The 23,527-nt window shown below is 39.1% G+C and overlaps 1 protein-coding gene across 3 annotated transcripts in view; it reads left to right on the top strand.

The window, feature by feature from the left end:
* The first annotated feature begins 1,228 nt into the window (after nt 1-1,228).
* The window catches only part of OTUD7A (OTU deubiquitinase 7A), a 51,673-nt gene continuing 29,374 nt past the window's right edge, over nt 1,229-23,527 (top strand). For 2 of the 3 annotated variants that reach the window (XM_062626503.1, XM_062626523.1), the window contains exons 1-3: nt 1,234-1,364; nt 9,738-9,893; nt 10,533-10,684. In XM_062626503.1, coding sequence (XP_062482487.1) covers nt 10,537-10,684 — 148 coding nt within the window. In that variant the 5' untranslated portion in view covers nt 1,234-1,364; nt 9,738-9,893; nt 10,533-10,536. Of the gene's footprint in view, nt 1,365-9,737; nt 9,894-10,532; nt 10,685-23,527 lie in introns of all 3 variants that reach the window. The other variant, XM_062626514.1, reaches the window with a different exon arrangement.

Below are 23,527 nucleotides of genomic sequence, written 5' to 3' on the forward strand. Positions count from 1 at the left end.
GGATATAAGAAGGAAATTCTTTCCTGTTATGGTGGTGAGGCACTGGAATGGGTTGCCCAGGGAGGTTGTGAATGCTCCATCCCTGGCAGTGTTCAAGACCAGGTTGGACAAGGCCTTGTGTGATACGATTTAGCGTAAGGTATCCCTGCCTACGGCAGGGCGTTGGAACTAGATGATCTTAAGGTCCTTTCCAGCCCTAACGATTCTATGATTCTATTCTATGATTCTATGATTTCATGATTCTGTCATGAAAATATATCACAGTGAAGCAAAAAACACCTAAGAATCTTAGTAAGTGCTATGTATTAGTTCACAAACACTTTGTGTTTCAGTTGAGTTGCTAAACAGGCAACTGGGATTTTTTGCATCAGGACTATTATCTACTGAGGTTTGATTATTTCCATATGTATCCTAGGAAATAATGAGAAATAATGCAATGTTCTGTTTTCATATTCTAATTATCACAAATTCATAAAAATTGTGGACTTTGTTATGTTTCTGCCTGTTTTAAAAGCATTTTTAGAAGGAATGTTTTCTACGAGGAAAGGGTTTGAACAGACACCTGCTGAATCCTGAGTTTGGTACAGCTGGCCTCACTTACAAGAGTGTGAGTTTTGTGACTGGATTAAAATCCAGAAACAGCGAAACTGACTGGAAGCATCTTTTAAAATGAAAAGGTGAATCTTACAGTGATTGGATTATGTATTTGCAAGGAGCAAGATTTATGCTTAACAGATAGAGTAGATGCTATGCAAAGGGAAATATTCTTTCTTTTTAAAATATATAGAAATAGTGTTCCTTCCTTCTTCATGTGTTTGTCCCTTTCTTCCATAAAAGGCAATGGCTATCCTGATTAAATCTTCTGGATAACTCTTCACTAGTTAATTGCCTTGGATTTTGATAGTTTATGAGAAGAAAAACCTTGAAAGCTCCGTTTGAATCTTGAGAAAGAACTGTTAGAAGAGTTTTAAAGTGTGAATGAATGACCTCATGTAGAATAGCCATAAGGATATTTTTGCACATTCATAATTATTATTTTTTTCCCTTAATTGTCTGGGTTGTGCCCAAGTAGTCTTGTAAATGCAAATTATCGTACATGTTAATTTATCTGTGTTGAGAGTATCCATTAGACTCCTAAGGTCAAAGGGAAAGTTGATTTTTGCTCGTTGTTGTTATTGGGCCATATGGAGGAAGTCCAGTGATTAATACACTACTTTTTTTTTCCAGATTTCTCAGGGGACAAAGTTTTGCTTATTCATACCTTCTACTGTGGCAAAACCAGATTATTTTTCTCACCAAAAACCAGCAGCATAATGCCCATCTGACACATGCCTCCAGGAACTCTTCTTTAAAGTCTGTCGTAAGTAAGTTGAATTAAAAACTTGCTTAAATGTAGCTTTAATCAGCTGTGTGTCTATTTACAACTCAAGAACAAGCAGCATTAACAGCAGAACTGCTCTTAGCAGTCTGGCTTGTCAGCAGCTGCTTGTTCTTGAATGACTATATAGGAGGAAGTAGCTTGCTGTAAAGCGTGGGTTGAGGTTGAAGTGCTTCCTGACCACTGCATGCCAGTGTGTCATACCTGTGTGTTCTGTTCCTCTCTCGCATTCCCTGGTAAAAGGTGACTGTGACACATTGCAAATCAGAGGCTATGGAGTTATGCATGAATAACATGAACAAAAAGATTATCTGCATTGTAAATGAAGACTTAGTCTCCTGTTGCTATGACAATTAATTTTACAATTCGCAATGTAGAAATAGTGGGCTAAATAACTCAAAATGTTGGAAACAGCAAGTGGTTAAGCTTGTCTTCACTGTGTTGATTGTTGAGCTGCATGCATTTCCTGGTGCCTGTGTGCCTGAGTGTTTCATTTTTAATGCAACACAAACTTGAACAAAATAATGAAACTCCACATTATATACATCCAGTAATGGTTACTGAGACATCTTGCTTTTTATGGACTGAAATTTATGCATGCAAAGTATATGGTATGTGTTTTTGTGAGGGAAAACTGTTAAGATCAGTGTTTTGGCCAGCATACCTTCTTTTTTTGACAGAAGGTTGCCATTCGGATGAATATGTTCAGTATCTGGAAACAGTACCTTCTTGTAGTGTCAGGAAGAGTTTACAAATGAGGGAAAAACTTGAAGAAAAAATTCTGGATGGGGCAAAAATTGAGCTTGTTGATATTGCTTGTGTTCTATTCTAGTGGAAGAGATGCATGTTACTTAATGAAACCATGCTTTTAGGAGGCCTTAGATTAACATTCAAAAGCCTTATTGTTATATTTACAGTACAGTATAATACTGCCTACTTTATCACTCTTCCAGATAAAAGAATAATTGATACTTTAATTTGGTTTAAAATTGAGGTCTTTGTTTTATGGAAACTCCAGTTTTGTCAGTGGTGTTACGTTTAGCTCTTGCACTGCTGCTTTCTATCACACTACAAGGGCCCTTGTGCATTAAAAAGGGAAACACTGTAATTGCCTTATCTGTTGTCCTGTATGAAAGCAAAACCCTTATAGCGGTGGTGGGGTTTTATCCTGAGAAACATACACAGATGAGGATCCTTACCTGGAAAGGCTTTTCCATGCTTGTTGTTTATTGCAGTTCTCAGCCCTATTTCTGTGGAGTTCTCATTTATCTGTGACATTTTTGCTCTCGGAGAATGTAGCCATTCCTGAGTAGGAACAATAGTGTAATGAAAACCCTCTGAAGCTCCATGAAAACACAGTTGTAAACAGGACATCTGAGCAGTGAATGAGTTCTCCTGCATGTGCACCTTCTGTAGGACTAGTGCTGTGCCTTTTGCTAGGCTGCCCTCAGCGGTGGAGTGCAAGGACTTAGTTCATAGCAGTGACTGTAGGTGTTTTGGAACATATTCTGAATATTCTGGATATGTTCCTTCAGTGGGAGTGTGCCATAGCTCTTCAAGGCAGCATGGTCTTTTCAATTTCTCTTTTCCACTTTCTTTCATCTCAGCCTCAAGTAATAAATTATAATCTCTAAGTGTTAAAAAAATTGCTTCAAAAGGTGATGGAGTGGTGGGCTTTATCAGTAGTTCTAGTTTCAAATAATCCAAATGGTAGACATTTTAAATAGCATTTCTGGACACTGAACTGTACATGTGTTTTTAAAATACCTCCCAGTTGGTCTCTGCACTTGGGCAGTATTCTTCCTAAAACTGACCTTAAAATAGTTGAACAATTCTCTTGGGTAATGGCTCTTCTTCAACAGGTCCCACAGGGATTTAGTGTGTTGACTGAGGGTTCTTCAGCATAGCTTTTTCACTTCTAATGCATCAGTTCAGGACTTGCCTACACAAGGTACTGAGGAAATTGGGGCAGATCAACTAAAGGGAGGAATTTAGAGGGCAGCTTAAATACCATCAAGTCTCTGTGGGCACTTTCCTATTCATAATTAAAGTGGCCTCTAGTGAATTTGGTTTAATTTGCCAGACCAAGACCACATTTTATTGCCAGAGGAAAGCGTTTGCAAATAAATCTAATGGACATGGACAAATCCAGTTAAATTAATATCGGTTAATTTTCCTGAATTCCACTGTGCAGACAAAAACTTAATAATAATGCCTGATAGGAGCTTTTATTTGTCTTCTTTCTTGGTCTTCACCTTTTCTTTAACTCTGATGTTTTATACTTAAGAAGATAGATGGCCCATAATTGTAAAAATGACTGCATATTGTCTTGTTATCTTACATGTTATGAGAGTCCATGTTTTATGATTAACATATAAATGCTCCATTTTGCCATTAAGGTTCTTTCCAACCCTAACTATTCTATGATTCTGTGTTACCCGATGTTCAGGTAGTTATGATCACTTTGGCTGCTTCAACTAATGCCTTGTAATCCATCACTGGAACTACACCTGCTCTCAAGATCTTATTCACCCAGCAGCTTAAAGCATTTTGTAGAGGTTTTGCAGAACAGTGTGATTATTATTGCATATATTTTGTGACCCCATATTCCTTCACTAATGCAATTATCGGTGCCTCTTAATGGAGTGGTTTGCTGTTCTGATGGGAGAACTCAGTCAAGTGCAGCTAATTTGAATGCAGTCAGATTAAAGGTGCTTGTGCTACTTCCTAGCTCAGTGCAGAGGCTGGTGAAGTGTACAATAGCTTAAATAGTACAGTTTGTACAGATATATTTCCTGAATAATATTTATTTCTTTCATGGGAGTTCTATGAGCAGCATGGGCTTAGTCATACAAAACAGATTGCAAAATTTAAGGCCACTTAATCTGTAATTAAAGTGTATAATATATATTTAGTTCTATGTGAGACGTTCTTCTGACTGTGAGGTTAAAAACTGGTTTTCATCTTTATATTTTTGGCACCTAAATCTGCAAGCTATCTGAAGGTAGTGTATTTAGAACAAAACTGGTGTGAAGCTGGCAAAGTAATGTCTGATTTGCATGGGATGAATACAAAGTATTAAAGTAAAATGCTTAAAAGAGATGCTCTCTTTTAATTGGCCTTTAAAATACTGTGATATAGGAGTCTGAGCATAAGTATCTACTCTCAAGTCCACTATGATCTGAGAGATCTCTGCTGAGAGTGTTTGGCTTAAGCAGCCTTGGGCATTGTGTGAAAAAGCTGCCTTGTATCCAGTGATTTACAGTCAAAGTTGAATTTCTGGTGGACTGGAGTATTCTGCTGATGGGCAGCATCAATGCCATGCAAAGTAGGGCAATACTGGAGAGGTTTTGTACAAGTTGAAGGCCTGGAATCTCTAGGAACAGTGAAGTCGGTGCAGAGGGAGCTAGGATGTCCTGAGTGTAGGAAAGGTGTGGAATATTTCTTTGTACCCAGTTTTTTATTTGTCACTCAGTCACCTGAGAACTATTTTTGTTAGGAAACAGGGTAAGCTTCCATTTGAATGGGTTTATTGAGACCCTGTTTGTCTTTCCAACTGAAATCATTGAGTCTAGGAAAAAAGGACTTCGGGAACTTTAAAAACTTTCTGGAAAAACTGCATGTCAGCATTCCAGTGCACAGCTGTGTGTATTTTGTTATGTCTTCTGCAGGCTTGACAAATTAAGGTGAACATTTAAAGAAAGAAAGGTAGATCCCCAGGTGTATTTCAGGTAGTCAGTATTTCAGGTGTGATTAAGGTACCTCATATGCACCTGGTAAGTATTATACATGGAAACAGGTAATTTGAGCACCTTCCTTACACAGAGGTGTGTATTGCTACTTTGAAAGCTCTGTGTGCTCTGGGATAACCTCGTGGAACTCGTAGACCCATACACTTCTGAAGCAGTGGCTGAAACCCAGCAGGTGCTATGTGCTATCTAGTGCAGCACTAGTTATGTAGCTTTATGTGCCTGAATTGATTTCTGTGTGGTTTATTAGACTGTGCAGTCATGCTTTATCTTTGCTTTCTCTTCTGTGACCCAAGTTTTTTCTGAATCCCATGTGTTTGTTTTCCTCCTTCTGATTACTGGATCATGGTAAATAAATACAACTGAATTACGAGTTCTGTACACCTTTCTTCATACAGCAGCAGAGCAGGAGCAGAGATGCTGTTGAGGAATTTGCCAGAAAAGCCCTCCTTTTAAAGTCTGAGGGTTGCACAATGCCATACACATCAGTCAGTCTGGAATTTTAGAAGACTTCTGTAGCTTCTGCTTTGGAACATGCCTGTGCAGTTTATCGAGGTGCTAATTTAAGACTGTGGACTGGTTTTGGGTTTGGCTTTTTCTGGGTGTTTGGAGTATTTTCATTTGCATTTCATTATGGGGTATTGGTATTATGAGTAGACTGGCCTTCTGCCACCTTACTAGTCAAATACTCTTCTTAGCTTCAACTGTCATTCTCTGAGCATAATCTAAGAGGAAAAAGAATTGATGTAGGCTTTTCCTTGTGAATCTGAGATAAAAATTTCAGATGAGTGAGCAAATTTCAGAGTTGGGCAATCATGTGTCTTTGTGGATACACTAGGTTATATCCTCAATATTTACATACAAAGGTGAACGTTTACACTATAGTCTGTATTTTTTTTCTGCTACCCATATTTATTTATTAGAAAACCAGAAACTAGGGAGGAAGAAATGGTCTTATGGAAGGCATTGGTTGAATTTCGTATTATTGTCAAGATGTTAGAATAATGACATTCCCCATCAAATATGATATGTCAGAGTTACTTTCGAAGCCCGGAGCTGTGCACAAACAGGGTCTTTCTGCCTTTATAACCAAGAATGCAAGCAGCTTGAATATTGAACAGAAGAGTGATCTGCATTTAGTCTATGTATTGCCAAACCATTGGGGATGTTTGTAGTGTCAGTGGCATCGGAGATGCCAGTAATGTTAGTGGGCAGTTAGCCTTGTCACACTGCAGGGAAATTAAAAACAGCACATGGAGAAACTGGTTGAATCCAGTCAGTGAGTGTCTGTCTAACCCTAATGGCTTCCCAGAGCTCTGAGCCTTGGCACATTACTGATAGTGCTTATTTCATCCTCTCTGTGAAAATGATGAAAGATCCTAGTTGCAGTTCAGTCATTAAGTCTTCCTGAGGCTTTGCCCACTGCACCCTTTGTGTGCTGGTTTCTTTCTGTTCCTCACTACTGCTTTGTTTGCTATTTGTATTTCTAGACATATAGGATTTGTTTTAACATACTTGTGTTTGCTTCATTAGTTACCCTATGCATCTCTTCCCATTTGGAAAAAAAGTATCTTCGTATTGTTTAACTGGGAGAAGCTATTTGATTTTGAAGAAGTCAAATTTAGATTCAGATGAAAACAGTTTACTTCCATGCATGGCTCAGTTTTGAGAGGGTTACTTAAAGAAGAAAAGATCAAATATAATGGAGAGTGTATTAAATTGATTTCAAGTCCTATGAGCCCACCGTAACATTTAGAAGCTATCAGTATCTTTTCTTTAAATAGTTTTAAAATGCTTTTTCTTGGAATATGAAACAAATCCTTCTGCTTCTTGTATTTGCATTATATAAATAAATTATGTAGGGAAGAAATCTGGCTAGAAAGTGAGTGAAAACCAAGGTCTTTGTGTTTGAGGGTCAAGATGTTTCCATTTACTTTCAGTTCAAAGCGCCTTTTGTGTGTTATGTGTGACACATTTAAAAGGAGAACTGCAAGTATAAATGTGTGCCTGTGCTGCTAACCACAGGAGGAATGATGCTTATTGACAGGTGAGGATAATATGGGTGATTGTGTTTGATCTCCTCAACTTTGTGTATTTCAGGTGTGAGTTGTGTTGATGCTTTGACCAGTCACATGGAGCAAAGGTGGTGGGGATGGTTTTGTAGGTGAAGAGAGGCTGTGTTCATGTGGTGAGAGCAGTATGTCTGGGAAACATCAGGCTTCTGAGTCACTGCCTCCTTCTTTACAATTTATTTTCTCCTTTGCTCAGTAGTTCCCACTTCCATCTGGGTGGGTTTTCATGGCTAACAGCCGTTTTCTGGCAAAGAGGATATTTTTTTTAAAGGCTTTTTCTATAGCTGGGTTTTGGTTTGTTGGGTTTTTCCTCCTCTAAGTTCTAGAGAGCTGTGAAAACAATTCTGTCTGGGGGGGGGGAAATAGTGCTAGTTCAGCTGTACACAGGGAGGATCCTACCAACCCTGCTCCTTGCTTTTGGAGTGTAGAGCATGCGTAGTCTGGAGTTCTGGAGTAGGTTTTTCTCCAGAGGGACATAGTACAATTAACAGGCAGACCCCCTGTCCTCTGTGATAATCATGACTTCAAAATGGGGTAGAGGGGAGCTGTTTGCTATATGAAAAAATAGTTAATACATGGTTAGTAGTTAGCACTAACAGTAAAATACTGTTACAGTAGGAAACCTAGTGCTTGAGTTTGGGAGAGGCATTGAAGGGGCAGGGGGTGCTGGACTGGGGGGGTGTGGTTTTTTTACTATAGCTGTTAATATTTGTGTGTTTGGTACCACTGCATTAGTTTATAATGTTTCGGGGACTTTGTGAGGTGTTACTGGTGTAAGAGGAATGACTTTCCACAGCAAACTGCTACTCAGCTGCATGTGTAGCAGGCATTTTAGTTGAAATTTGGAGTTTGTATGGAGGCTGGGCAGGAGTCCAGCTCCAGTCAGCACAGTCCTGTAGATCTGATTTCATTTCTAAGTAAACCAACACAGATGAAGGAGTGTTCGTTTAGGTAATCAGTGATGGGTTTGTTCTGTTTTCTTTCATTTTTAACATTCATTAACATGTTTCATCATTGATTCTTCCAACTGTCTGAATAAACACTATTAAGCTATGTTGTGCTGTTAATTTAGGTCTGATGAGTAACAGGAAGACTTAAATATAGGTATCATATACAGGAAGGATGTAGGTATTAATACAGGAAGAATTAAATATAAATATTTTTGTGCAGGTGTTCTGAGCACAGTTGCAGGACCCAGAGTCTGGAGAATCGCACAGCAAAGTGCACAGATACAGAGGGAGCGTTTGACTAGAAAATGTTATCATGTCCCTGTCATGCATTTGGAAAGTCTGGATGGAGTGTGCTTCCTTGGCACCTGGCACGAGGCAGGTGTTTCTACCTGTACAGCTATTTATCACTAGATAATGGAACCCAGAGAGTATTTAACTTTAAATTACTGTTTTTCAGTAAACCATGGCTGGCCTCATCTCTGGCTCTGCTGCAAGCGGGCTGTGTTTTCAACAGCTGTTAATGCACAGATACTACCAGTTCTCTCTATATAGACAGAGAACTTTCTGCATTACCAGACAAATACACACTTTAGTTTTCCAAATTGCTTAGCAGTCCAGCCCCACACCTAGCGACTGGACTGGAGTGCCCAGCTGGTGCACTCAAAATTAGCAGCCACTTTGGACTGTTAGTAAGGTTCACTGATGCTTTGTGTCGTTCACCTGCAGAGGGCTCTTTTAGCTGGTTGTTTCATTCTTAGTCATTAAAGAAATTAATTGTATTCAGTTTCTTGTGGCTCTCTATGGATGTTTAGTACAGTAGATCTAGGAGCTCTTTTTGGGGGGAGGGGGTGTTTTGTTTTTTTGTTTTGTTTTGTTTGTTTGCTTGTTTTCTAACAGAAGTAGTGATTGAATTGAAACAGATTCAGTTGGTACAAAGCTTAGATGCCAAATCTGGTCATAATCCACTAAGGTAGTTCTCTTCCTGAAGTGTCTGCATTCCTTTGTAACTAGCCTCCTCCTCAGTATTTCTATCCTTCCCTCTGTTACTCCATCTTCATTTCAGAAGTGTTTCCCTGGTCCAGTGGTGATTCAGATGTGCCGTCTGCAGTCCTTCATTGGATTTGCTCCAGTATGTCTGTGTCTTACTTGTACTTGGGAGCCAGAAATGTACATAATTCCGGATGAGCCTCACCAAAGCTGAATAGAAGAAAGGTTCACCTCCCCTGCTTTCCTGATTTGTCCCAAACGTAATGATACTGTTGTATAAGTAGTATAAAAGCATAAACGTAGAGGCAGTATAAAACAGTGGAGGGGCCAGAAGACTGCGAAGTGCTTTGATACCAAAAAGTGTGTCATTGTGTAACCATATCCCATATAAATTCAGACTGTTGGAAGGTGGGTTTTGCAGGCAGTCCTTATGGATGAGGTGAAAAAGGCCCCCATGCTGGAGCAGAAGGTAAATGATGTTTGTATCCTACCTGGGATATGTATTGCAGAAAAAGGCAATTTCTAAGAAAGCAAAGGCACTCTGTTTATAAGGTTAAAATGGGGAACAGTGAAATCAACTGGTTTCCAATTTCTTTCACAGTTTATTTCTCTGTAGCTGTGGTACAAGCAAGAGCCAACCAGTATCATCTGCTGCCAGTAGGAAATCTTCAAACTAGTACTTACCCTTGGCACATGGTAAAGCTGCAGCTGAGCCTGTGAAGAGGAATTAACAGAAAAAATTAATTCATGTTCAAAGGTAAACTTTGTCCAATGATGAATAGCAGGCACAAAAGCAAAACACATGCTTTTGCTTATGTTATGTTTCATTTCATCCTGTTTGCTTTGCTTTGCACTGTTTCTGCAGTGGTGCAGGCAGGCTAGAACCACGGATACCTTGACAGAATTGGAAGGGACCTGTGGAGATCATCTACACCAGCCTTTAGCGTAACTGTGTTTTGAGTGACAGCTTTCTTCATAGCTTATCCAGCACAAACTACTCGGGAAGTGCCTGCTTTAATTTTATTTGATATTTGTGGAGAACGTTGCTTTCTAGGGAACAGAAAAGTAGATGCAGAATGCAGAAGGGCAGAGGTATTTTTGTTGGCTGTGGCACAGTTCCTGTGTTTAGCTGGATTGGAGTCTTCAAGTTACAGAATTATTTACAGGCCACACATAAGAAAAAACAATAAAAATATGAAATGTTAGGAAAGGGAAAACCTTCCACTGTGAATGGTCATTAGCTTTTAGGCAAAGGCAGGGGTGGAAGACCATCCCTGGTTGTTTTAACTTGAATGGTTTAAACATTTTAATAGCACTGTTTGGGGAAGGGATGAAAACTGTGATTTACATCACTTGGAGTATACCCTAAAATGCTGTTGCCTTTTCTCCTTGGCAGATGGATGCCTTCTAGCCGACCAGCGAGTCCTGCTGCTGCATGCCTGGCAGCATCTCTGAATGATCACATGACTCTTGATATGGATGCAGTCCTGTCAGACTTTGTTCGGTCCACAGGGGCAGAACCAGGTCTGGCGAGAGACTTACTTGAAGGTAAGCTTGCTGGACACAGGTCTTTCCTGTGCTCGCCACTTGCTTAGAGAAAGACCCAGTCATGAAAAGAGAGACACTGGTATTTTGACTGGTAAATCAGCTCTTATGATAAGCTGACCGTAGAGTGTACTAAGATAGGTGTTTTCAGCAAAAAAAATAAAGAAGTTTTTGGTGTTAGATGGCTGTGTTTTAGATTATTGACAGTCATGCCTTAAAAACATCTGTGCTAGGGGGAGAGGGGAGGCAACTTCAGCTGAATTTTGTCACTTTCAGCTGCCTGAAAGTACTTGTAACTGTTTTGGGTCACTATGCAAAGCAGCTAAGTTTAGTCTGAAATGGACTTCCCATAAAGTGATAGAGAAACCAGCCAGTGATTAATATGTGTACCTGAAATTCATGGTATGGGAGTAAAGTGGCTCAGTTAGAAAGTATCTGAGAACCTATATCAGAAAAATAACTGGGTCTTTGGATTCATTTTATTGTAGTTGTGTAAAGTTTATTAGCTTAAAAGTGTAAAGACACCTTTGATATTTGAAGGCATTTTGTCATAGTTGGTTTTGTTAATTTCTTCTGATGTGGGCTAACAACAGTTGTGAAGATGGGAAGTTAGAAATGAGTACGTGATATCTGTGTGGTATACATATTGCAAAGTGGTTTTATGGGCTTGATACTGTACACTGGGCCTTTTCCTGAAAGTTGTCTTTTGTTTTTAATCTTAATATGCTTTAAGAAATTGTGTGTTAAATCAAAGTAACTACTGAGCAGCTACAGCAGAGTTTAAAAGTATATATCAGCAAGTGGGTGGGTTAAATACACAGTGACTGTTACACAGATAGCTAAAATTTCTATACATTGCATATGTATTGCATATAGATTTTCTAAATTGCCAGAAGCTGTCCTAAATATTTGCTCTGTTGGTGTTTCTGTACTCTGCTTGTCTGCTGGTAAGATCCCTGCAGTCTTGTTTCTGTTGAACTTTTTATTTAGCACAGCTACTTGTTTCACTGACATGTTCTGCTTGTTGTGCTTGATGCACATCTTCCAGAAAGAGCTCATTTTTGGTTTGATTGAAGATGTAAAGATTTTTAAAATACATATGCATACATGTATTGGTTCTATTTTATTTCTGCCTGGTTCTTCCTGCCAGCTGTTAATGTCCTAAAATAACTTATACCATAAACCAGTAGCTTTTCTATCTAATTTTGATAAGGTAAGCATGTTGAGCTCCAAGCCTATGTATTTCCTCTGTCATTCAAAAGAATGTATGCAGAAATGTTTGGGCTATTTTGGTAAATATCTTTCTAGCACAAAGATTGCCTTTCTGCAATTACATTGCATATGCTGGTGTTTGTATCTCTAGCCAAGTTCACTTTAGCATTGCACAGGGAGTTTGTGGTCAAGTCTGTGCTCAGTTTGAGGTTTCAAATTTACCAGTTCTAGGCTTTTATGCAGCTGCTTAACTGTCAAGGAGGTCAGATTTCATTGGCTTAAAAGCATTATTTCAATGGTATGAGTACTTTGTACATCTGAAAATGGACATGAATGCAGACTTTTAAAGCTGCATCAAAATTAAAAATGGGATTTTTTTTTTTAGTTCTGCCTAAGAAATTGATTTTATTTTTGTGGCATTGCTATGTCTGTGTTGACAAAAGTGTTCCATCTGTCTGATCAGCTATTCATTGCTGGATAAAGTTGCTTAGTTTGTGTTTGTCTGATGCACAGTTTGTGTTTTATACCTGTTGCTAATTGAGTCTGAAGGGCCAGTTGTAGGTTACTTGCTGTTTGCTCTTTATGTGATACAGCTATGGGAACTTACATGTGCAGACTTGGACAAAGTGCAAAGGAAGGTATGTGAAGGCGGAAGGGGCTTAACAGCACATAGACCTATACTTCAGTAAGTCATCTGTTTGACTGAGTTTTCTTCAGGTTTTCTTGAGTTTTCTTGAGTATTGTAAAGAAACTTGAGATTCCAATCTGAGACGTTATAGACCTATGTGTTAGGATTGAGTCAGTGATTTGTTATTTTTTATTTTTAAGCCACATAGAAATATTTTAAACCTAAGGCCTTTTCCTAATTGTTTAATATAACAGTGATGATATTTATGATTGGATGTATTTTGTCAATGCTGACCATTTGTGTTAAATACTAATGAAGCACAGCAAGCAATGTTAGATTTATAGTCATGTAGAGTTGCGTAACTGGCACATTGCAAAGGACAGGTTATATGTTGTTTTTAGCAGAGGTTTTAATAGCACAGAATCATTTACCTTATTACTCATATGTATCTATTAAAGATACACAATCACATGAGTAATCAACATCTATTCCACTCTCTGATCTCTTAGTAACTCAGCTTAATCAGAGCTTAGAATGACTTTATAGCTTTGAACATCCCAGTAGCTGCATGCCTGCTTCTAGGATGAGAACCCAAGGTAGCCAAGATCATGAGAATATTCCTCTCATCTGGTTGACGTACTACAGCTAACCCGAGCAGCATCTTTATCTCTCTCAGTTCAGGAGGCTCTCGTGTACCCTTCTTGGTATTAGTATAAATTTTACCTTGAGCCCAGTGTCTCTGCCTGACTGAGCAATAGCTGAGTGAACAGTTTCTGGGCTGAATTCTCCAGGTGATCTGTCTCTGTATCAGAATGTGTCTTCCATCAGATGCTGCAGTGCTCTTTGTTCTGTTAGTTCCTGGCAGTTTCTTGTGCATAGAACATATCATGCTTGGTTTGGGTTTCGTGTTCTTCTTGGTGCCTTTCTGTACTGTTTTATACTGAAGGGCTTTTTCTTACCCCTGCTTAGCACTCCTCACATTCTCTCTCTGCATGCTGTCCTGGGCCACCCAGACTAATTCCATCATTCTATTCAGTTGAAAGAACAGCTTTCTACGAGCCCTGTCACACTTCTTGGTTACTACTACAGCTAATTATTAAAATGGGAAGCACAGTTCTTTCAGCTTGGTTACAATCACAAGACTGCAGTGTTCATCCTTGTTTAGGACTTCAGGGAGGACACTTGGTTGATAGCTGTTTACAGCATCATCTCTAATCTTGCAGAGTCTTTCAAGTAAATACCCAGCAGGAATTACCTTTTGAGAGCCTGCACATCTGCACATAAGTTTCCTCAAACTCATGGCATCTCCAAGACATCATAAATCCTGATGTTTTTATGTTAATAATTAAATATCAACCAAAGAACAAAGAGTAGGTCCCTATGCAAATAAAAGGACACCAAATGCTATTTGCTGACTATACCAGATGATAAATAAAATCATGGGTTGGGGAGAATATATGAGCACCACATATGTCAGCAAATTATAGAGTGGAGAGTGACTGTGACAGTTGCTTGGCTTTCAGAGCAGCATTTGACTCGGGGGACGTGGAAATTGGATCTAACATAACACTGTGATGGTTCAGGAATCAGGCTTGAAGCAGATCACTTTGTATCAAAAACATCTGCTGCAGAGCTGAGATATTGTCTGTGTGCACTTTCATTCAGGAGGAAGGAAGACCAGAAGTTTATCTCTTCCCCCCAAAAAAGCCACAACAGATTTCTTCAGTCAACCTTCCTGAGAACATGAGCATTCTCATCACTGTAAATCTTACTCCAGCTTTACACATAATTCCTTGAGACAAAGGCTTCATTTTGAATTAGCAGTATCTAAGAGCACAATGTGAACTTCTGTTATATTTTCCTAAGTTGAAAAATACAAGACATTGTCATGTGTTTCATGAGGAACTTAGGAGCTGTAGGAAACTAGATGGTTGAAAGACAATCTGATGCTTGTAAAAAAGGACACAGTTTGGGATTTAGCAGGGCACAGTTGATTCTATGTTACTGGAAAGGAATTTTACCATTAAGTAGAAGTATTCTGCGGGTTTTTTTGGGTTATCTTCATCTTTGAAAATGGGAACTCCAGAAAAGCAGAATATTCCGTTGGAGTCCACTTGTATGTTTAAGACTGTAGCAAAACTCCAGATCAGAATGAGGTCATCTGTTCTGCTCAGTCTTCATTGCCTGGGAGATCTGCTTCTGATGCTGTTTTATTGCACAGGTCATTGATAGCACTGTTTCAGGTCTCTCCAATACTCATTCTCTTTTGCCATTTTACTTTTCAGTGATTAATTGTTTAGCTCTTGAATGCTGAAAATATATACTCAGCCTTTAATCTCACATCAGTGTGTGAGGAACATATCTATAAATATATCAGTGTCAATAATACTTCTTAATTGCTAGCGAAAATAATTGTGTTCCACATTGATTTTAATAGCCAGCATTTTATTTATTTCTTTTTTTTTATGTGTCTGGTGCAGCACAGAAATAATTTATGGTGCAGTTTAATGTGGATGTATGAATGGACTCAAAAAATTAAGTAAGAATGAAAAGTATGTGAAAAATTCCATCATACTTCCCATTTCTCCCTTGATTCCAGTTAAAAAGAATAGAAATCAGTGATCTGGAATCTTTTTTTTCCAGTAAAGGCCAAGAGCGTGCCTTTGCCTGGTGCTGCTACCCTTATGAAAACAAAAGCAATCTACAATCTTTTCATGGCTGTCTGGTATAAAACTCTAATACTGGACTTCCATACTTAAGATGCTTACAACTACGTAACATTAATTGTAAGTTAATATTCAGAAATTTCAGCTCTGTAGCATTAGCTGTGCCAGTTATGCATTAGTGGATTGTGCACATTTGCTAAACCATTTGTTTCTTTAAAATGTTATTTCCAGCTTCACTTTCATTTTTGGATGACTTGTCCCAACTCTTCCATCTGTTCCATTTCATATCTCTTGAGATATTGTTCAGCATTTCTGTGTTTTTTACCTTGCTTGTGCGCTCCCAAGAGCTGAAAGCATACTTCCGTATGTGGGATTATAGAGAGCAGGCAGTGCATTTTCTGAAACTTCACTGAGCTTATAAATAATTTAAAAAGGAATAATAATTTAAAAATAATCATCAAAACTGAATCAAACTCAATATATTTAACTGAAAACCTGTCCTTGTATAAATGATTTAATTTATTTCTATAAATGATGTAAATTTCACCCTTACATAAAAGCAATTGCTGTCTATTTCCAGCTTTATATAGCACTTAATTGTAAGGTAGTTCCTCATGACTTCAGAAATCAGGAGACTGGCTTTCCAGTCATGAAATGTATGCAGTAAAGGAGACTGACCATATGGAACATGACAGATATGCAGTAGGTAGAGACATCTCCTCAAGATCAGCGTATCCAAATGGAATTCAAAGAGAAGCATGTAATTAATGGAGAGGGGGAGAGAAATTGACAGTGCTGTCACGTGACTGAGTGTACAAAGCTAACTCCCCAAAATAGTCTCTTATTCTGCCCTCCCTCAGACAGTTCCTTTTTTAGTTCTCTTGTGGAAGCCCTGGCAAAGGCAAGAGGAAGCTGAACTGCTACCAATGTCTTGTTACACAGAGATCAAAATTGTCATTTCCAGCTGTCTGTTCAGCTTTGAGTGACTCTGCATTTTAGCAGAAAATGAGGCACATGTCAACACCATGGCCTTGCTACATCATTTTCCTTTGAGAACGAGGACCAGAATCTTGATTTAAAATCTATGATCTAATTTTAGCCTGGATTTGCATGTAAGGTTTTTGGAAGAAATAAAGCCTGTCTTGAGTTCCTGTTCTTATTTTGTGCCTGTTGGAAAGAAGATATCATGATGTGGAGATTTGCATTGCTATACTTTGTAACATGCATTTAAGCTGATAGATGGCACAGAAGAACACGGATAGAATAAGAGCCCTCTGTGTTATACAGCCTGCCAAATCCTGGATTTGTATTTAGTCATTTGTAAACATCTCTGATTGTACATCCTTACAGGTAGTTTTCACCTTCATAAGGGGAAGGACTACACAAATCAAGCATTCCTGCTGAAAATTCCTGTGCTTGTTTATTTGATGTGTAACTTCTCCGCAGTATAGTTTTATGTAAAATGCTGGTTCTGTTAAATGGGCTGAAGGGGAGATGATGTGCCTCCCACTTAACAGCTAATGTTTTGTGTCTGTGGGACAGCTGCTACGCCAAGGACACCTTTCTGTATGCTGGCATGGAGTATTTGAGTCACAGAGGCATGTTCTCTGCAGTAGACTGGAAGGAGTTGTACTGACTTGGATGATACTGGAAACAAAAATTCTGTCTGCCAGCAAGACTTTTCCTGTTCTGTGGGCGGGGACACTATGGGATTTATCTATTTTAATAGGGAGGGGTTTTTTCCTGTGGATGCTTGGCGTTAGTTTTAGTACTAGTGGGATCATCATTGTCTTCCAATTTGCTAGTAAAAATACAGACAATGCTAATAAAATATTTAAGAAATAGTGGCAAACCCCTTGAAAGTTACAGTGCTGGTACTTGTTCTTCAGTAGTCTCTCACTTGTTAACAAAAATATTTTCTAAATTGTATTGCATTCAAGTGTGAGTTGCATTAACAATAAAAATGGCATCAAATGTCAAGTAGATGGAAGACATTGTACCCGATTAGAGTGGTTAAGAATTCCAAGAGGTGTGTCCATTTTAGTTTTCCTGCCATCTCACCAAAATACCTTTGTTACTTTCTTACTTCTGCCACACTGAAAAATGATGCTGTCTTCCTTTCAACTTAGTTTCTCGTTCAGTTGCACCATCCTTTTGTGCTTTGATAGACCTCATTTTTATTTACTGAAACACATCATTCTGTAACCTTGTCCAAGTTGCTCGCTCTGTGTGGCATTTTTCCCTTTCCTGTTTTGTGAAAGTTTTCACATGAATTCTTACTGGATATTTTTATTGCTTTTGCTTCTTAGATATTTGTGCCAGCAGTTCTTGCGCTGTAAATGCAGGCTGCATCACAAGTGGTTTAATTCTGTCTGACCTTCCCCTTCTGCATCCTTTTTCTTACGTGGTCTTGGTTGTGTTTAGCTTTAGACAGCATTTCCTGCCCCTTGTAAAATTTCCTTCACTGAACTCCTGTGTACATGTTGTTGTGTTGTTGCTGCAAGCTGCCCTTCATTGTGGTCCATTCTATTTAGATCTTTCCTAGTTCCCTATCTGAAATTGCATCCTTTCTAGCATTTTGTCAAGCATAAAATCAAGAATTGCCGGTGACCTTTCAAATGTTCTTTTTACCATACTGGAGTAGGTGGATATTTGAAAGCTTGGCGGGGTGGAGTGCATTATAGTTGCATGCTTGCTATTCCTGCTAATTAATGATAAATGTTCTCTGGTTTTATTACATCTGTTTTAAGACGTGAAAGACAGTCAATTTATTAACTGTTACAACCCCACTAAGCTATGCTGGTTTAGCCAAAACAGTAAAAAGCAAAAACCCAAAGAATACATAGTAGCACATCGTTCAGGTCTTGCTGCCCAGGTATTACCTGCCTGGAAAATGTAGACTCCAGAACCGGTACAGCTGAAGTAGCGTAGGCTGCTTCCTAGGGTTCTGATTTTTGTTATCAGAGGGTGCAAGCTGTGGTCTGACAAAGCATGTGCTTAACACTGAGCAAGCAAGGAGTGCTCATGTGCTGCAGAACATTAAGAAGCCACTTTCTCACACAGCATGATCAAGTTCAAGACTGGACTAGAGAAAGACTGTGTTAAAAATCAAGATGGTCCCTTATTCAGCAGAAAACCAAAGGTGAATGCAACTAAGTACTATGGAAACTATTGTGATACCTGGGTGGTGCTAATTGTGCTACCTTTATGATGGATGGTGGAGTGTATTCCTTTTCTAAAAATTTACATTATGTGATAGTCTTGAGGCAAAGGATTTAAAGCAAAAGTCCAAAGTTTCTTGTGCTCTTTTGCTTTCAGATTTCAGCCTTCAAACTGAGCAGCTTATTAAAAGTGGGATGAGTTAGAAACACATCTGTTGAAAGAAATCAGGGCTTTGTCAGAATGTAACTCTGGAACTTTTCCAAGAGAGCTTCAATAGAGAGCTCTATCTAGTTGTATTGTTTGGATCCCCTGTGGTGGATGATGCAGCGTACATGCAGCTTGTGGCTGACAAAAAAAACTGGAGAGGGACTTTTTACAAGGGCCTGTAGTGACAGGACAAGGGGGGAATGGTTTTAACCTGCCAGAGGGGAGACTGAGATTAGAAATAAGGAAGAAATCCTCCACTATGCGGGTGGTGAGACACTGGCACAGGTTGGCGAGAGAAGCTGTGGCTGCATCATGCCTGGATGTGTTAAAGGCCTGGTTGGATGGGGCTTGAAGCCTGCAAAAGGTGTCCCTGCCCATGACATGGGCTTGGGACTACAGGAGGTGTAAGGTCCCTTCCAACCCAAACCAGTCTGGGATTCTGTGAATGCTGCAGAGGTGAGTCCTGTGCTTCGTGTTAGCATCCTTTTTTTTTTTTTTCCTTAACTCTTTACTAGTCCAGGCCAAAATGAGTAAGTGGCTTCTTAAATTATGTATTGTTTTTTCTCTCTCTTTACTTTTTCTTCAGGCTGATAATGCAACCTGTTGTTATTCAAGAAACTAATTTTTAGGACACAAAACTGACACTGTAGTGTTGTTTATTTTTTGATTTACCTTTCACGTGGATGCCTGCTGTCTGTTGCACTAAACATCAGTTCCAGTTCCCCAGAGTGCATCTTCCAGTCCTTATTCAGCTGCGCTCTTTGTTTTGTTGCTTTTCTTCCACACTGGAAAGACTTGGTTTCAAAGCAGAGATCTCTCGGTCCTGTTGGATTTTACACCTGCTGACTCACGTAGCACATGTACCTGTTCTGGAAATAACTAAGAGAACTGTTTGTGTTGAGTTGTGAATTAATGTGATTCACTACCTGTGTTTTCTAGCCAGACTTGTGCTGCTCCAGCTTTTTCTGACTGATGTACTCGGACCAATAGAAACTCAAAGCCTTTCATGTAAACCCGCTGTGTCAGTACTGCTTTGGAGCAGTTTGGTTGCTCCTAGCTGATACAGTGCTACCAGTGATTTGTCATCTGATGGAATCGTACTGAAATAACATTTTTGTGCCTGTAAAATACTTTTTAAAGACAATAGTAAATTATACAAACAAGTCAGCAGTTAGTGAGCAGTAGGGTGCATCAGATAATAGGAAAAAAATAGTGTGAAAAATAGTCTTGTGTTGTTTTTGTCCTTCAGATTGCAACAAAAAGTCATATTTGATTTAATTGATGAAACTATGTAAAGTATATGAATTAGATGTTGCTTCTTCTTCAGCCTTGCGATGCAGGGCATGTCAGTGCCTGTGGCAGGTGGAACCTCCGTGGGGTAGGGAAGATTGCTCCTTTCTGTTGAGGGTCTGTGCAGGAGATTAATTAAATTAATTAAAGAAAATAAAGATATGCAGATTAGGGACTTGTGTGAGGAGCAGGGAATGGGAGGTTTCAGAGAAGAACAGGGAACAGACACACAGAAATAATAGAAAGTAGTCTTTTTCCTCGAGCCCCAGAGGAGTCAAAAATGAGAGGGCTGCTGAAACTTGTTGGACGAATAGCGAGACTGGAAGAAGAGACCTGCTCTGTGAGGCGTGGGGCAATCTGTTTGATTTGCATGTTATATGAATTCATTTTTGTTGTTTCTATCCCAGCAAACCTCTGGGGTTTTGGTTGGGGTTTTTTCCTTTCTTTCAAAACTTAGTTTGGAAAGTGGTCAGATACAGATCTGGAAACTCAGAAGCTTTTGGTATGCAAAGTTTAAAGGAGAGCTAGGCAGAGCTAGCTCTAGTCATCTCCACAGGCATAAGCCCCACTCATTTCTTCAGTAAATTCAAGCTGAAACCTTCTCACCTGCCATGTCACACTGCCAGAAATCCTGGTTCAGATCTTCTGCTCTGGGCATCCCTGAATTTAATAATCTTTCTGATTTGTTCCTAGCTTACCCATTGCTTCTGCAGCCTGTTTCTATGGTCCAGATCACATCACACTTCTCATTAGAGCTGTTTGCTTTTACTTTATTTTACCCTGCATTACATTTTTGTACTTATTTTTTTCTTCACAGTGTCTTTTATAAATGCCTCTGGCTTTCTCCTCTTGTCTTTTCCCCTAATTCTCTTTGCTGCCTCCCATTTCCTCTACTTTGCCTGAAGAATTTTCTTCTTTAATCCTCCATAGCTGATGAATTCTGGTTCTTATGGACAATGGGAAAAACAAAAGGTTTGTGATTTATATTTACTGGTAGAAATACAAAACAAAACGAGAGGAAGCCTTGGCAAAGTAGGCAAGCTTATGTGTTTCTAGTACGGAAAAGACATCTGCTGAAAAGACATCTGCTAATCAGTAAAGGTGGCTAATATTCAAAACCAATATTCCATACAGATGGAAAGGTGCTTAATATGTTCTCTGATTTGGTTGGATTTTTTTCTTTCATTCTCATACTTGAAGGTTCCAGCAAATATTGGGAAAGTGGGTGTGATAATCATTTCCGGTGTTGGTTGTCTAAAGGTTAATGCTTTGAAGCTGAACTGGTGTGTTTGCTCAGGAGATGGGGACAACTCCATGGAGATGAGAGATTTGAAAAGAAAGTATTTCTCTGTAAGGTACTTTTACATATAGAAATTTTATGAATAGTTTCAAGTCTGTATGAGAAGTTGTGACGAAGTTGTACTGTGGAGCATAATGTGAGAGTCACAATGCAATTTAGTTCTAAATCTGACAGTGAGGCAAGTTTCTGAAGGCTGACTGTAATTTTGGTGATAGAGCTTTTATATAAGATTATTATATTTGGCCTAAGACTAACCGAAATCCCGCTGTCCTTAGTCTACTGATTTTCTGCTTTTCTATTACACACATCAAAGCCCATCTCACAGCAGTCACTCACAGAGCACGCATAGTGGTTTTTGTTAGATTTTAGAAGATAAAATATGAAAATATCTCAAGCAGATGACCAGTAAGGAATGCCCTGACACTAGAGGAAATGCTGTCTAGGTTCCATTAATAGGGGCATGTTACTCAAGGATTTGTACTGAATAAACACAGGCTGCTGCTGGCAGTCTGGTAGCACTGGACTTGCAGCATTGTCAATACTTGGAGAACACCATTTTGTTTAAACCTACACTTTGAGGAATTATATCTATTGCCATTTTTGCTGGTTTTAAAAATGGTTTATTTTACTGCCCTCATGGTTGAGGAGATGATTTCAAAAACATAATGTAAGAGCATCCAAAAAACAGGACTGAAGAAAAACACTCGCCACTCCAAACGTTGCTGTGTGATCACATCAGTCTTGGGAACACACTCATGATTCTCTGATGTTTGGGTTGGGCAACTTGATTCTGATGGAATATGTAGTTAGAGCAGAACCCTGACTGGATTGTAGACATTGAATCTGAAGGAGATTTTTAGGAAAGAAATGCTGTCAGTAACTCGAGTGCTTGTTCTGGGATCTCTTAACAGTTTTCACTGAATTTACATTTGTCCTACAGGCTTTCTAATAGAAGATTACAGCATAACACATAATGGTTCTGTACCCCTGACATGGTGGTTTGTATCGTGGATGGCTCAGGTTGTATATAACATTCTTACTCAGTGATATTAATACTCCTTTCACAATGGCGTTTAGTACATCAAATCCAGAGGTAGTGTAGTTCAACCCTGCAGGTAACAGCTCTTTGTGCTGGCTTTTCTCTGCCTTAGTTAGGTTTTTGTTCTTCACAGAGATGACTGTAAGAGTGAAAGACCTTTTAATCTGTATAAAACTGTTTGTACTATTTTTGGCTTATTTTCCTTTGTGTAAGCAAACAAGTTATATTTAACTGCTACTCAGATAATGTAGCTTCTCAAAGTACATAAAGTGACAAGCTTTTATGGTGTAATAAATCTTGCATTAGTCAGAATCAGGTTACTTTTGAATCTGGAAAAGTGTTCATGAAATGCTGTGAAAGTCTCACATAATTAGTGAGATCTTTTTGCTTGCTATTAAATATTTGCAATTTTCCAATTAAAAACAAGCCCTTGGAGAGCGCTAGGACACGTGTGCACTTTAACGCAGCAAGATCGTTTTGAATATAATATACAAACATCTCAGTGTTTTTTCATTATTATTGTTTGGGAAGTGGAGAGTACCACTTCACCACGTGGGCTAAGCAGACCTCTCCATCTCTGGGTATTAGCCTGCATTCTCTTACCCCTGGTCATAGCAATGTGGTCCTATGGGAGGGTGGTGAAGTGGGAGCTTGGAAGCAAATCTTTTAGAGGATTCTGCATTGGCAGGTTCCATGAGCAGCTCACGCAGACGTGCAGTCTTCTCCCTGCGTGTTTTCTCTGTCCTGTGTTATGGGCTTTCTAGAAGACTTTTAAAATCTCTGAGGGAGAGAGTTCTCTCTGATGTGTAAGATAAAGGCACCTAAAGTGGTTTGCATTTGCATTCTAGCTGCTCTGCAAAATCAAAAGATAAGGAAGCTTCTTATTCTTCTGTGCCACATCACTAACAGTCATGTCTTTCCATCATTGCCACTAATCATTATTTACTATGAATACAGCTGTATAGATGTGAATTATTTCTGCCTGTCATTACTTTAGGTTAAATTCTGTGGGATTTAGTGTTGATCTTCCATTGCCAGTTTATGGAGCCATTTGATCAGAATCTGAGCAAGGCATGTCCTTGTATGACAGAACACGTGGGTTTCTGGATGAAGGGAGAGTAATGGACGCCTTTTACCTGAGTGTTAGCAAGCTTTTGACACTGTTTCCCACAGTATTGCTATATTTGAGTTAGAATGTTACAGTCTGAAGGGTCGGGCAACTAGGTGGGTAAATAACTGTTGCGATGGTCAAGCTCAGAGGGTAGTAGTTAAGGTATAGCTGGTAACAAATGCTGTACCTCCAGGGCTCTATACTTATTAAAGTCTTTATCAGTGAGGTAAC

Source organism: Pezoporus occidentalis, unplaced genomic scaffold (assembly GCF_034315485.1).
Source record: "Pezoporus occidentalis ecotype Australia unplaced genomic scaffold, CSIRO_AGI_Poc_V1 ctg11, whole genome shotgun sequence".
NCBI classification, from domain to species: Eukaryota; Metazoa; Chordata; class Aves; order Psittaciformes; family Psittacidae; genus Pezoporus; species Pezoporus occidentalis.